This window comes from Acinonyx jubatus, chromosome D1 (assembly GCF_027475565.1).
Source record: "Acinonyx jubatus isolate Ajub_Pintada_27869175 chromosome D1, VMU_Ajub_asm_v1.0, whole genome shotgun sequence".
In the NCBI taxonomy this organism is placed as follows: Eukaryota; Metazoa; Chordata; class Mammalia; order Carnivora; family Felidae; genus Acinonyx; species Acinonyx jubatus.
In genome coordinates this window covers 91133506-91148672 of record NC_069390.1, presented here as the reverse complement: position 1 = coordinate 91148672, position 15167 = coordinate 91133506, and the positions used below count along the sequence as shown (strand labels likewise).

Below are 15167 nucleotides of genomic sequence, written 5' to 3'. Positions count from 1 at the left end.
GTAAAAACAAAATAACAATAATAAAATAAATACATAAATACATAAATACATAAATACATAAATACATAAATAAATAAATAAATAAATAGAGAGGGTTGAAGGAGCACTTAGAGACAGAGGGCCAGAGCCTGGCTTCACTGCTTACCCTCTGTGTGACTTTAATGACGTAACTCCTTTGAGGCTCGGTTTTCTCGTCTGTAGATCTAATACACCTGTCTCATGTGACTGTAACAAAAAAATTAACAAGATGGCATGTGGAACTAAATGTCCTTTAAAAATGCATGGCATCCAGAAGGTTAATCTCAAATGCAGTATCCCTTGGGTGAGGCGATCCACCTTCCCAAACTCTCCTCCTGGCCATCAAAGAGACCGTGTGGCTGGGCCCCTGCAACTTTATTTGGGGGGGTCAAGCAGGACCCTTTGCCACCCCATTTGTAGTTCTGTGTCGGGAGGGGGCAGCTGAAGAGGCCAACCACAGGAGCCATCATTAGAACAAGAATCATGTAGCCAGCACAGCCGAGATGCACATAATTAGAAATTAGAAAAAGGTCAGATCGCGTCATTATCAGCTCAATCAGCTGCTGAGTGCCACAGCCAGTTAATTTGGCATCTGTATTTTTTACAACCCTGTACACGTAGCCCAACGGACTGTAACTCTTTATCCGGACAGATATACTGCGCAGCGGAGCAGGGACATAAAATGAGAGACCCCAAGCAAATGAGCTGAGATAATTGAGAGATTTATTTTTTATATATATGTGTGTCAGGGCGGCTTTCCTTTGCCCTTGAATATTGACTTTCACAAATGGGATTGTCAGGAGGACATGGGTCCCCCCAAACTTTGGCCCACCCTGAACCCTCAAGCCACGCTCTGATCCTGCTTTCTCCCAAGCCCAGAGAGCCCGTCGGCCCCAGTCTTGCCAGACCCGCCATTTGGACATCAATCCTCCCACCTCCAGCCACCCATCCTCCATGCAAATCACAGTGCTGACCGGTCCCTTCCCCTGCTCCCAGTAGTCTCCCAGACATGTTCCCATGGGAACGGCTGACTGAGCTTTCCCAGAGCTGCCCAAAGATCAGAGAGGTTCCCAGACAGAAGGCTTCAGAGGGAACTTCCCTCCCCTGCTGAGCCAGCTGCTCCCATAGCACAATGCTGCCAGAAGGGAAACTTAGATTCACAAACAGCTAGGGAGAAAACCATGGAGAGAAGCTGGTTCAGCCCATCCCACTACCCATTTTACAGATGGGGACACTGAAGTCCAGAGAAGGGAAATAACTCATTAGGACCAGACCCTAGGTCTGCTGGCTCCCAATACCCTGCTCCTTCCAGGGTCACCCCACCTCTCTTCTTTCTGGAGTTAGTAACGCCCTCATTTATAAATGCCACCAGCTTCTCCAGATCCCCACCTGCCCACCCCCTCCCCCCTCCCCTGGTGCCCCACTCTCTGACCCTCTCTACCTCCCTATTTCAGTGCCGTGGGTGGCTAAGCTGGCACACTGCCCCCTGTCCCCCAACCATCCAGAGCTCCCTCCCTCTGGATACTCTCCACCCCAGTCTGCACACCCAACCAGCGCTCACCAGACCCATTTCTTACCGGGCCCACTGATCCCCCGTTTGGACCCAGCAGCCTCTGACTGGCAGTTGGTAAAGTTTGTAAAATTTGCAAGTTCCCCAAACCCCTTTGAAAGGTAAAAGCTTTTTGTTTTATAAAATCTGATTTACGGGCCCCCGGTGCAGTCCCGAGGTTTTATATATTATGCAAGATTTCAAACCGAGGCTGTAAAACGTACGGTTTCAGTTTCATGCATGGAATTTTTTTATGTGTAAATTTTTTAACATTTATGGGGCACGTTTTAATGAGACTCTGGTGTGGCTCGAGGGACAGATTATGGCTGCCTGACCGCAAAGCCAGCTCCAAAATGGGGCCCCCCAGACTCCTGGGCCCACTCTAAAGAGGCAGGGCCAGAGGCCGGAGGCTGTGAATAAGGAGACACAGGAAGGAACCAGGCCAGAAGTCTGGGCCCACAGAGACCTCAGGCAGCACCGTTCAGAGTCATTCACTTCAGGCTTCAGTCCCACGGTCCCTACATAGGGACAGAAAAATCTTACCAACACCAGGAAAGGGAAAGCAAATAAGGATAATCAAAGCTAGTCATGATTAACATTTATAGAGCACTTACCAGGTGCCAGGTGCCATTCTAAACACCTTACAGATATTATCTTATTTAATCCTGTTTTCAAACCCACGAGGTAGGTTACAAGTATTATTATTATCCCCATTTAAAGACGAGGAGACTGAGACACAAGGTGGCATCACTTAGTTCAAGATCACACAGCTAGTCCAAGGCAGAGGCCCATGTCAGATACTGCACAGGTCTCGAGCTCCAGTGCCCACACTCTTACCCATCATGCTGACTTCTAGCTACTCTTTCTCTAGTGCTCTGGATGCACCAGCTCTTGTTTTTAGTTCTTTCTAGATGCATCTCATTTAATCCTCAGTACAACTCTGGGGGAGTTGCTATTATTATCCCATCTTACAGGAAAAATGAGGAAAGTAAAGTCTGGAGATTAAGTAAGTTGTCCAGAATTTCTCAGTGGGTGAAAGACCCCAGAGACTCAGCCTCCAAACCCCATTGTTCTTGACCACCCTTCTCTATTCAGTTCTCGTAATAGCCCCATGAGGTAGTTATTGACATCCCCACTGTACAGAGGAGAAAATCAAGGAGTAAGGGTCCCACAGCCGAGCTGGGATTTGCACCAAGTGGGTCTAATTCCCAAAGCCCACCTCTTTCCCCCGAACCACTTGCTTCTCCAAATTCTGAGGACATCAGAGAAGAAGTGTCGCCTTATTGACTAAAACGTGATTTAGCTGGTCATGCACGATGGCTTCCATAGCCGTTCGTTTTATCCCCTAATCGTCTGGCAGTTCTCGCACCTCCAGTCTTCACCTTTTCTTCCACATCCTGCTCCTTGTTCCAGTGACGCTGCACTTCCAACTGCTCAGATCCAGCCGGTCTGGTCGAGAACAACTCCTGATTAGAATTTAGCTTTGGCTGCCCTAATGACCCGCAGGAAATATCTGAGCACTTTAAGGAATGCAAGTTTATAAACCCTTTTGTCTGGAAGTGAGGGAGAGTAGTTCCAGCTTCCTGACTTGCAGAAGGAGCAGAGGGTGAAAAGAACCTGTCCCCCAGGGAATGGATACCTCCCTAACTGCCGCGTGGAATTCTGGCTACCCGAGCGTATCACCTGTGTATCCCCATGGTTAGAAGACTCCAGTGAGATGATGATGAGAAAAGCATTTTGCAAATCATAAAGTGGTATGTATATAAATGTTTTGGAAGGCAAGGATTTATGACTATCAAGTGAGGGGGCCACGATCCTACAAGAGAGGCCACTTTTCAGAAAGGAACTTGGTGGTAGCGGGGTCGGGGAGGGGGTTAGCGTAAGGGATAGATAGACATTTATCAAATAGCCACTATGCACCCAGAGCATTTACATACATTGTTTTATTCGACTTTCCCACCCACTCTACAGTGTAGGGGTTACAATCCTAAATTTTACAGATAAAGTTAAACCACTTGTCCAAAATAGGCAGGCAGGAAATAGTAGATTTGGGACATCACACCATGCGTCTTCACAGCCAGCCAGAAGCTCCAGTCCCGGGTACTCTCCCGGGACTGGTTGGGCTCATGTGCAGTGGTATGAGACTAAAATGCAAGATGGCATCTTGTTTTGCTTTTTTTTTTTTTTTTTTTTTGAAGGGTACTTCTCAGAAGAAAAGGGCTGTTTCTTTATTTTGAAAGAGCAAAAAGAGAGAGAGAAGCTGGAGGTGAAGCAAGACTTGGGGGGGGGAAGATTGAGAACACATTCATCACATTTGATGATGATATTAAATTAAATGGAATTGTTATTGCTCTAGAAGATTTGAAATAACTTTTTATATGACATTGATCACTTAGAAAAATAGTTTAATAAATCAGAGTTTTATTCTGATTTAGAAGCAAAAACCCAAAATTGCAAACACATAGGATAGAGAATGATTTACTAAACATAAATACAGAGGCAAAACACTAGGAATGATTCTGTTTCCATCAGCTGAATATGGAATGGCAATAGAAAAGCCACCAGCATATTAGAAATCATTAAAAGAGGTTAAAAAATTATATGCCTTTGGTTCCCTGTGGCTTATAAGATATTTTCACATCATTATCTCCTTTACCCCTCATCAGATCTTATGAGCTAGGGATGATCATTATCCCCATTTTACAAATGAGGACGTTGAGGCCCACAGAAGTCATGGAACTGGCCCGTAACATCCAATTTGTAAACAGTAGGCCTGGATTCAGGCTGTTTGGCAACAGCCCCCACAGGCTATCTGTTCTGCCACACAGTCACCCCCACTAATGGTATGGCCCATCTTGTTCTCTAGTATTGAATAGGTCCTACATATTCATGCCTCAGAATACCATTATGATTTACTCTACCTTCTTAAATCTTTAAACCAAGCCCATTATCCCATGAAAAAGTAATCCTTCAACTGTGCTTTGTTAGACCCAAAGGTAGGTCCACTTTTGGCCACCGTGCACCGGATCTGGTGTAAGCTCACTGTGTGGGTATTTCATTTAAACAAAAACTTTCTGCATAGATTTTACTTTATAGTTTGTCTTACTTGTACTTTCTGATTCTTTTTTAATAGTAAGTATTTATTGGCTATGTTTTTTAAATAAATGAATAGATATGTGTACCTTACTGTGATGTGAATGTGTATATGTATATTTAAAAATAAAGAAGTGAAATCTTGATTAAAAATGAAGACAAGTCCAGTAAATGAAAGCTCAGAGACAGACGGAAAGATAAAATGGAAGGAGAGAAGGAGGAAGGAAGGAAGAAGGAAGGAAGGGAAAAAAGAAGAAAGGTTTAAAGAATTAGGATGATTTTGTCTCGAGAAGTCAAAGCTAGTTGGACAAGTTATTCAAGTCTGATGCCTTGTTCTGTGTATGGCATATAGTGAGACTCAATATTTGTGTTGAATGGATAACATTAAATTAAGGGAGGTGTATTGACAGAGGCACTACGTAGGTATTCTTAATGCCTGCAAAAGGCTGAGTAAGCTCTTTATATTCAGGCAGGAGAGATTTTGGTAAATGTAAGGGAGAACTTCTCAATCAGCAGACTGAACGAAAATAGAGATGGTCTGAAGCAAAGGTTCTGACTGGGAGAGCCTCAGAAGAGAGGAGGCAGCCATGTATCCTAGAGTTTGGACCATCCACTCACCTAGACACCAGCCCAGGTCATCTCCTGGGGTCCCTTCCAGCCCCATCAGTGAATTGAGGACACAAGTCCTGGTCATGTTCAAGGAATCAGAAAATGGAAAGCACCTGAGAGCCCAACCCTCTCTTTTTATGGAGGAGGAGGCAGACACCTACATCAGTAGGTAGTTTGACCCCTGTGCACTAGGCCAGGAATGAGAGACGAGAAGCCAGAGCAGCTGAATAAGGGAACATTACCAGGGAGAGTTCTGAATGTCCCCAACACTATTTGGTCTTCCTGGAACCTCATACTTCCCATCACTGAGCCACTTTCCCCCCAGACCATGCACCCTTCAAACTGCTTTTCTCCATCTACACAAATCCCAAGAGCCCATCTTGAGGGTGAAGCAACATAGGTCACCCAGCTTCATATCCTAGTGTTATCACTTACCAGCCGTGTGACTTTAAACCAGTAAAAATACCTCTGGGCTTTATTTTCTTCAACTGTAAAATGTGGGCAATCATGGTGCCTATTTGCAGAGGTGATTCTGTGGTATAAATAAGATAAGTCATGTGATAGGTTTAACACAGTGCCTGAGACATAGTAAGAATAAGAAATGTTCGGGTATTGTTATCAATCAATCAACGAGTCAAGGGCATTTATTAAATGCTTTATGTGGTGCTAATTACTCTGAAAGACATAAACCAAGGTATCCATGGCCAAAGTCAAGTAGGAAACTTAGAGCAGATGTTCATTCAGTACCAAATAATCCATTCTAAAGTCATGATTCTTTTCTTTGCCTGGGAGAGCACAGTCTCTTTTGGTCTCAGCCCCACAGAGGGAGCACTCCTTTAGGGTAAGACCCTAGGATTGAGCCCTGTGTGAAGACACAAAACTGTTGGTTTCTGTCTTTGAGTGACAATTAGTCTAATTCAGTACTCTGAGAGCCCTTAATTAGTTGAGCACAGTTCCAGCCCATCAGGCCATGCAAAAGCTAACCCAGAGACTACTCAGTAGTACTCCACTAGAAATGCCAGCGAAGCTCAGACAGGAGTGTGGCACTGATGTCCAGCCACACAGCTCTACTCACACCTGACCATCAAAATTCCGGGAGAGATTCTCTGCTTGTTTCCTAAGCACCGAGATGTTAGCCAATAGCTAGAAGGGTAGAATTAAACAGGGACTCCCTGTATACTGCTTATATCGATATCAATGGGTCTCAAAAGGCAGCAAGGCCCACCCCCTTTTCATTTTTCATTTTGTTGTCATTGTCAATTCACATGCAGTCCTAAGAACTAATACAAAGAAGTTCTGATTCCCTTCTTGCATAACTGTAAGTACAGTTTCACAACCAGGAAACTGACAACGATACAACCCACCAATCTTATTCAAATTGCAACATTTTACATGCACTTCGGTGTGTGTGTTTAGTTTTGTGCCATTTTCTCACATATATAGATTCATGTAAATGCTGATAGTCGAAGTACAGAATAGTTCTTCCCTTCTCCCTCCCTCCCCCTTTTGCTCCCCCTGGCCACCACCCATCTGTTCTCCATCTCCACAATTTTGTCATTTCAAGAATGTTAGATTCATGGCATCATACACTGTGTAACCTTTTGAGATTGGCTTTTCTTTAAAAATTTTTTTAATGTTTATTTATTTTTGAGACAGAGAGAGACAGAGCATGAACAGGGGAGGGTCAGAGAGAGAGGGAGACACAGAATCCGAAGCAGGCTCCAGGCTTTGAGCTGTCAGCACAGAGCCTGACGCGGGGCTCAAACTCACGGACCGTGAGATCGTGACCTGAGCCAAAGTCAGACACTTAACCGACTGAGCCACCCAGGCGCCCCTTGAGATTGGCTTTTCTTTCTCAGCATAATTTCTTTGAAATCCATCAAGTTGTTGAGTGTCTCAATAGTTGTTCTTTTTTGTTGCTAACTAGTATTCTATAACATGGATGTACCACAGTGTCTTTATCCATTCGCCTATTGAAATATATTTTGGTTGTTTCTAGTTTGGGGCTGTTAGAAATAAGGCTGCTTTGACTGGTTTTTGTGTGAACACATATTTTATTTCTCTGGGATAAGGGCCCAAGAGTGCAATTGCTGGGTATATGGTAAGCATATATGTAGTTTTATAAAAACAAACAAACAAAACTGTTATACTGTTTTCCAGAGAAATAAACATTTCCAGAAAAATGTTTTACCATTTTTCATGTCCCCCGGTAATGTATGAGTGATGCAGTGTCCACTTCTTTGCCAGCATCTGGTGTTGTCACCATTATTTATTTTAACCATTCTGATAGGTGTACAGTGATATCTCATTGTGGTTTTAATTTGCATTTCCCTGGTAGCTAATGACTTTGAATATCTTTGCATGTGCCTATTTGCCATCTGTATATCCTCCTCAGTGAAATGTCTCATGTTGTCTTTTGTCCCTGTTCTAATTGGGTTGCTTGCTATGTTACTGTTTACTGCTGAGAGCTCTTTATATATTCTAGAAATAAGCCCTTTGTCAGATACATGGTTTGCAAGTATTTTCTTCCAATCTATAGTTTGCCTCTTCATCATCTCCTTCACAGGGTCTTCCGAAGGGCAAACACTTTTCATTTGTGTGGGTCCTAATTTATCAATTTTTCCTTTTCTGGGTCAAGCTGGTATTGTCAAGCCTAAGACCTCTTTGCCCACGCTTAGGTCCTGATGATTTTCTTCTGCATTCTTGTTCTAAAAGCTTATAGTTTTATATCTTACATTTAGGTCTTTGATCCATTTGAGCTAACTTTTATAGAAGATGTTAGATTTCAATCAAGGTTCACCTTTTTGCTTGTGGATATCCGATTGCTCCAACATCAGTTGAGCAATGCTTTTTGGAAAAGCAACTTGGCAATAGTTATCATGAGCCAAAAAAATGCCCATAGCTTTTTTCCTGTCATTTCTGGGAACTCACCCTAAGGAAATAATGCAGACACATGAATAAAAGCTGTAACTTGGAAAACAGTCACTGGAACGTTTTTTGTAAAATTGAAGAATTGGAAGTAGCCTGAATGCCCAAAAATCAGAGATTGCTTAAGGATGGCACACGTGGGAAAAAATATGCAACAATTAAAAATATATTTACTCAATTATCTTTACCCATTCAACAAACATTTACTCAGTACCCATAGTGTTGGTGCCAGGATAACGTGGTAAGCAAATTAGACACCATCTATCCCTTCTAGAAGCTCACAGCCTGGAAGGGACAATGGAGAAAACAGTTCCGGTGCTTAGAAAAATACATCTGGGAACACCTGGGTGGCTCAGTCAGTTCAGCGTCCGACTTCGGCTCAGGTCATGATCTCACGGTTTGCGAGCTTGAGCCCCACGTGGGGCTCTGCACCGACAGCTCCGAGCCTGCTTGGGATTCTCTCTCTGCCTCTCTCTCTCTCTGTCCCTTCCCCACCTGTGCACATGCACTTTCTCTCTCTCTCTATCAAAAATTAATAAATAAACATTTTTTTAAAACAATGAAAAATACATTTGGTATACCAAGGAAAAAAACAGGAAACAAAATTGCACACGGTGAAAAGACAAAAAAAAAATCGTTTTTTTAGGGTGATTGGATCAAGCAGTTTATTGTCATCTTTTCCAAACTTCCCACAGCATTTTTCTTTGCATAATAATAACAATGATAAAGAGAAAGCTCCAGCTGAGAAACAGCTCCTTGCCAGGGAAGGTTGGGAATGTCCATTTGAAGAGGCAACAGGCACACATACAACAATCCAAAGGGCACAAGAGTAACCACCACGGACAGCAAGGTGTTCCAGAGCCCAGCTAAGTCATGCTGGATGATTCAGTCAGTCAACAAGTATCAATGGGGGCATCTGCAAGGTGACCTGTATTACAGGAGGCACTCAGAGTACATGTGCAAAAATAGACAGTCCCTGACTTCTTCGGGCACTCACAAGAAATTCTGATCTCCATCTTCCTCGTGCCTGTTCAGCACTTCACTTTTCCACTTGTGAATCCTTTCAACCAACCTAGACAGTTGTTAGGGAGGGCACAATTATCCCCATTTTTCAGACAACAAGGTGCAGAGCAATTGCCCAAGGTCACACAGATGACACGTGGCAGGGCCGGTGCTAGAGACCTGGCTTTCATCTCTGGGGTCCTCAGAATACCATTACTCAAGAAAGATTGTGTTAACAGTGGGCTCAAAGCATGCAAACAATCAGCAGACAGCCATAACTAGAATTTAAATCAAGTGGATGAGAAAGCATATACCTGGGGCAGGGGATGGGCTTCTCCCCCCTGGTGTGCTCAGGGCTCGGGAGGTCAAGGCAGCACGGGGAGTGTCATCTGAACACCTGGGCTCACTTCTCCCCTTTTCTCCCCAGATGGTGAAGGCAATCCAGGTCCTGAGAATTCACCTGCTGGAATTGGAGAAAGTCAATGAACTCTGCAAGGACTTTTGTAACCGCTACATCACCTGCCTCAAAACCAAGATGCACAGTGATAACCTGCTCAGGAATGACCTCGGGGGACCCTACTCCCCCAACCAGCCCTCCATAAACCTTCACTCACAGGTAACACACAGGGGTGGGTCCTAGCTCCTAAGCCAGGTGTAGAAATGTCTAAAGGTCCCCTGGTGGCCTAGGAAAGTGGAGCAGGCTCACTGGATCCTTTCAGCATAAGGGCCCTCCTCTGATCCACTCCTTCTCATCAGCAGTACCAGAACGCACCGTGCCAAGGCATTAATATTCCTTAGAAAATGACCAAAGTGATTCCTGGCTTCCTGGCCCGAGATATCCTAAGAAATGTGCCTAAGTGTTGAGATGGAAAGCTTTCCTGGAGGTGAAGCAGGAGCAGAGCCCGCGATGGACTCCAACCTCCTAGCCTCATGCACTTCTCAAGAGGGCTTGCTAAGCTCTCCATGTTCTTGAGAAGGACAGTTTGGGGAAAGTGGTCCTTCCCTGAATCCCGCCCACCTAATAAATGAAGACAGTTTCCCATGCAACTGCTTCTCCCAGATCGTTTTCTAGTTGCTTGCCCTACCCTGACTCCTCTGTCTTCCTAAGGTTCAGGGCCACTGTAAATGTCACTTCAAGTTACTCCCCTCCCAAGAGTCACCTGCCACCTTCATCCTGGGGACCGGGGATGTGGAAATGGCAGCTATGTGTTGTAGGTGAGAATGGAGTTTTCCCTCCAGGGCAGAATACTTTCCCCAAACCTACGAGCTAAGAAAGCTGCCTGGTGACCACCTTTTCATCAAACTCACTGACATCTACGTAAGCCATAGCTCACCACTTTCTTCCTTTCCCAGTGAGCTCCCGAGTCTAGGACAGACACGTGGAAGGCCCCTGGAGGTTTAGAGTAGCCTATTCTCATGAGACAGTCAGGCTTGGGGGAAAGGATAAGCTTTCTAAGATTAATAGGTGCTGGAAAGAATGCCTAAGAAAGGGGGTGCCATTTTTATCTCTAAGCTTTAAGGGCCAACACACTTAATCCATCCTTCCAGGTTGGTAGAGGCAGGGGAAGGGTCGGGGGGGCCTCTAGAAGGTCAGCCACTCCTTGCACATATTGACAACAAGTATTACATTAAACCCACCCCAGAGGGATCTCTGTGGGACTTGACAGTGAGTACTGCATGGGACATGAGGCAAGAAGTTTATTTCCTCTTCCCATTGCTTGAAATCACCAAATCACTTTATTACAGATCTAAAAACAGCCGCCCAGGCTTCTGCTTGCTAATATTCTCTTGAAATAGACTCATTCCTTCAGAGTCTTATTGTACTTTCCCTTATGATCAAAATTAGCAAGAAACTTGCATAAAAGAGGACAATAATTGCTCAACGAGCATCTCGTTTGTAATTTATTAGTTTCTATTATTGTGGGTTACCATGGTGACGCTGCGCAGCCCCGGTGACGGGAGAGATGCAAGATAGGAGCTGAGGAGGCTGTGAGGCCTCACCAAATGGAGATGCACATTTTTATCAGTAATTTTCATGAAAATAATAAGTGAGGAGTTAATGAGATGGAAAGCCATCCTGTGGCTATTGTGAATTTTTTTTAAGTGTTGATCTAATTAGAATGCATCGGTCAGGAAAAGTAATGAGGATTTAGTGCCTCACAGAGATGTGAGGATCATATCAGAAAATTAGCACAAGTCTTTGGAAATAATCAGGTCCTTGGAGAGGCTCTGGATTTCCCCTCCTGGGCTCTCCAAGTCTACCTCGAGCGCTGACATTGGGGGTGTACCAGGGCAGTGGGGGGAAGAAAGGAGGGCCAGGGGGCTTAGCAGCCACAGCGGCCCACTTCAGGTTGGGGTCCTGGGGCTGACAAGTTAGTCTGCAGCAAGCAGGGCCACTGGGGACGTGGAGTTGGCAGAGAAGGATAACATGGTCTCTGGGTGAGCCAGGGCTCAGAGATGCTGCCTGCGAAAGTCAGTCCTCCCGGAAAATCCCAGCATTCGGTGCCTCTGAGCTTTGAGGACGGAGGAGGGAGAACTTTGATTCCCGTCATTGTAAATATCAGATCTCTGCCCGACAGCGAAGCTGGCCCTGGGGTGGCCACTGCAAAAAAGCTTCTGATCTGCTTAGAAAGAGGAACTCAGACAATCTGGCAAAAACAAAGACAGCCAGAAAAAGAAGAAAAGGCACTTAGCAAGTGCTTCCGTTTGGAATTTCTCAAACTTGTCCCTTCATTGCCTGTGACTGCCACCACGTACGTAGTTCTGACTTCAGTGGGTAAATAAGATAATTACACACAGGTTGCTGCCCTAGATTCCTACCGGTTCCCCTGTCCTGTCTGGCTAGCCCTCAGCCCTCCACACGCACACACACACACACACACACATGCACACGCACACACGCACACACACTTACCTACACATGCCTCTTAAGCTTCTGTTGCTGGATTTGTTGTCCTAAAGCTCTGTTCTTGTCATTCTCTGAGCTCAAAAGCTTGGATTGTCCTCAGAGGTTTCACATCCTATCGCCTGATATTCAAGGCTCCTTCCAGGTCCCCATTCGCCCATGCCTGTTTGTTAGGGTGACGCTTCCACACCTCTGCAGGACCAAACCCAGCCTCTTCTGCAAGGACAATAACAAGGCTGCTCTACCCTGGAGGCCTCTCTAGGTGCCCCATGCAGAAAGCACTTTTCTTGCTCTCAACTAACTGCTGGAGCACCATAGGCCACTTATATGTAAATATCACATGTGACTTTATCTCTGAGTCGCTAGTGTAAGTGTTATTCTCCCCTCCTAGATGACAGACGTGTTTTGGGTACAGACAGTATTTTATATACAATTATAACCCATGCCTGGCAGCGGCTAACCCAAAATCTTATGCATGGACGGCCAGTAAACATCTGTTGAAAGAAGTAAGACAAGGAGAAAGAAGGAGACAGATCAAGAGAGGCCAGAGGAAGCCAAAGGAGGGAAGGAGAAGTCAGAAGAAAGATAAAGGGGAAGAAAGACAACTCTGGAGAGTCACATTCAAGAGAGGAGATACAGGAAGGATGAACATCTGCGGCGGGGCGGGGGGCGGGGTGGACAGGAAAGGGTAGGAGACGCAGACCGAGGAAAAGGGAAGCGAGGCCCCAGAAAGATGGAGACGGAGGCAGAAATGAGAGGGAAAGTATGGCAGCCACAGTGGGATGAAGGGACAGGCCAGGCAGGTGTGGTGTCAGTGCAAAGTCAGGTGCGGGGAGAGGGAATGTGAAGAGGACGTGCCCAATGCTATCCAGGTAGGACTCCCGTCACTGTCTCCCTGAGCTGCTGGGGGGTGTGGGGCTGGCGGGGCCTTCCCAGGAAGGAGAGTCTCCACTGCCAAGAGACTTTTCAGGAGAGGAGGCAGACATCAGGGCATGGGAGCCAGTATGGGAGAGAAGAGAGAAAAGGAGTGTCTGGTGTGGGTGCGTGTGTGTGTGTGTGTGTGTGTGTGTGTGTGTGTGTGTGTGTATGATGGTTCACATTCGTCATGGTTCGACCTTAATCCCCCCAGCCTGAAATAGCCACACTGATCGCCAGCCTGGTCCAGGGAGGGGTGTCTCCCCTCTGGAACATGATCCTCAGGACCAACATTCCAGCCGCCTGCCAGCTTTGTTGCAAACTGCTGGCTCATGGTTTTCCCTATGTGCTAATCATTCAGCCTGTGTTGCAAAGTGGGAGACATTTTTTTCTTCAAATTGGTTCCCCCCCCCCCACCACCAGATGCCATACTGTGTCCCCATTCAGCTCTATGGCAGCTGGGCACATTCGCGGCTTGGCCTTCCATTTCTGAATGTGAACTTTCTCTTGGGGATGGAATCAGGGTAGGGAGTGGGGGAGATTGCTTCCACCGAGTGAGAGAGTTGAAACAGAATTCCCAAGGAACTGAGCCACAGCTACTTTTTCCCACATCCCCAGGAAGCCGTCCTGTACTGCCCGCGCTGGAATGACATCCAAGCTTCCTCATAGCTCCAAGCCCAGGCTTCCTGCAGGGGCAATCCCCTCGGTAAGGAGGCTCATTCTAGACTCCGACTTGGGCTTCTCCTATCTTTCCCTAGAGGGCATAAACTAAACCATCCCACTAGAGAGACCCTAACTCCTGCCTCGCTCAACTATTAATTTGACTTGAAACTCACCCCTCTTTCTCTGTAGGGATTTTAGCTGCAACCCTATTGTGGGGCAAATCAGACTTACCTGCGGATCTCAGCCACCAAGCATTTGGGGGGCACTTACTGCATGCACTGTGCTAGGTCCTGTGAGAGCATAAGTGAATTGTCCAGAAGGAGCTCCCAACCTCAGTGTGAGGGAGCTGTGAGCCACACCTGAGGATCCTGATCAGTTATATGAGCTATAGAAGGCTCCAGGTCAAGTAAACATTGAGGAAGGCAGGAAAGGAGCAGCTGGAGACAGAGCCACAGGAAGCGGTCTGGATTGAACAAACCACATGTGTGGCTGCAGGTTGCCCCAGACATCACTCGGCCTCCTTCCTCCTGCCCTGGGAAGGCCTGGGCCCAGCCTGCACACCCTCAGGGCCAGGGTCTGTTCCTGCCAGAGGCAGAATGAGCAAACCTCAGCATATGGATTAGATAGGCCAGCAGAAGGATTTTGCCCATTGTCATTGGAGAAGTTGGAGATTCACTGGCCTTGGAGGACTTCCTGGAGGAGGGAGATGGGGGGGGTGTGCTGTCTGGGAACTCTAAAAGTGAGCATTCCCTATGTAGAGAGAAGTCTGGGAGATGGTAAGGAACAGAGACAGCCTTTCAGAATCTCTGGAGAGAAGCTGGTAGAGGAGAAGAGGCCATTCATTCCCACATCATGCATCTGTTCAAGCCTATTGAGCCTGCTGAGTTCCAAGGATATCAAAGTGGATATGGGATAATCTCTGACCTCCAAATGTCATAATGGAGTATCTTGCAGCCAAGTTGTAGGGGGTTATGCTTTGAGGCTGATAATGATGGCCAATCTCCAAAGATGTGAGAGGTGATGGAGAATGTGGGCGATAGGATAAGGACTGAAAACATGTTGGAGGCAAATTAATTGAGTAGCCTCTTATGCTGCTCCAAGAAGATCTGGCAGAGAAAGGGGGAAATGTCAACATTTATTGAGCCTCCCCCACATCTCAGGCACAGTAGGTACTAGGTGCTTTACATATATTATCTTATTGACTCCTCACAACAAGGCCACAAGGAGCACATTATTTTCTCCATTTTCTCCCCCAAGGAAAGAGAAGCTCAGAGAAGTTAAGATACTGGCTTAAGGTCACACACCTAATAAACAGCAGAGGCTGGGATGGGCTACTCCCAAGTCTATGTTCTACTTGTTAAAATCACTCCCTTTACCTTTTTTCCTGACACCTATGAAGAACCAGAGGTCCTGGGCCCTGGAGAGGGAGAGGTGACCCCACTTAACTGGAGAGCAGGGATTTGAACACTAGAGAGGAAGAAACTA

The 15167-nt window shown here is 46.0% G+C and overlaps 1 protein-coding gene across 9 annotated transcripts in view; it reads left to right on the top strand.

Moving 5' to 3' along the window:
* PKNOX2 (PBX/knotted 1 homeobox 2) overlaps positions 1 to 15167 on the top strand; it is a 316244-nt gene that overhangs the window by 270203 nt on the left and 30874 nt on the right. For all 9 annotated transcript variants that reach the window (XM_027036851.2, XM_053203925.1, XM_015074072.3 and 6 more), the window contains one exon: positions 9627 to 9815. In XM_027036851.2, the coding sequence (XP_026892652.1) occupies positions 9627 to 9815 (189 nt within the window). The remainder of the gene's footprint in view (positions 1 to 9626; positions 9816 to 15167) is intronic.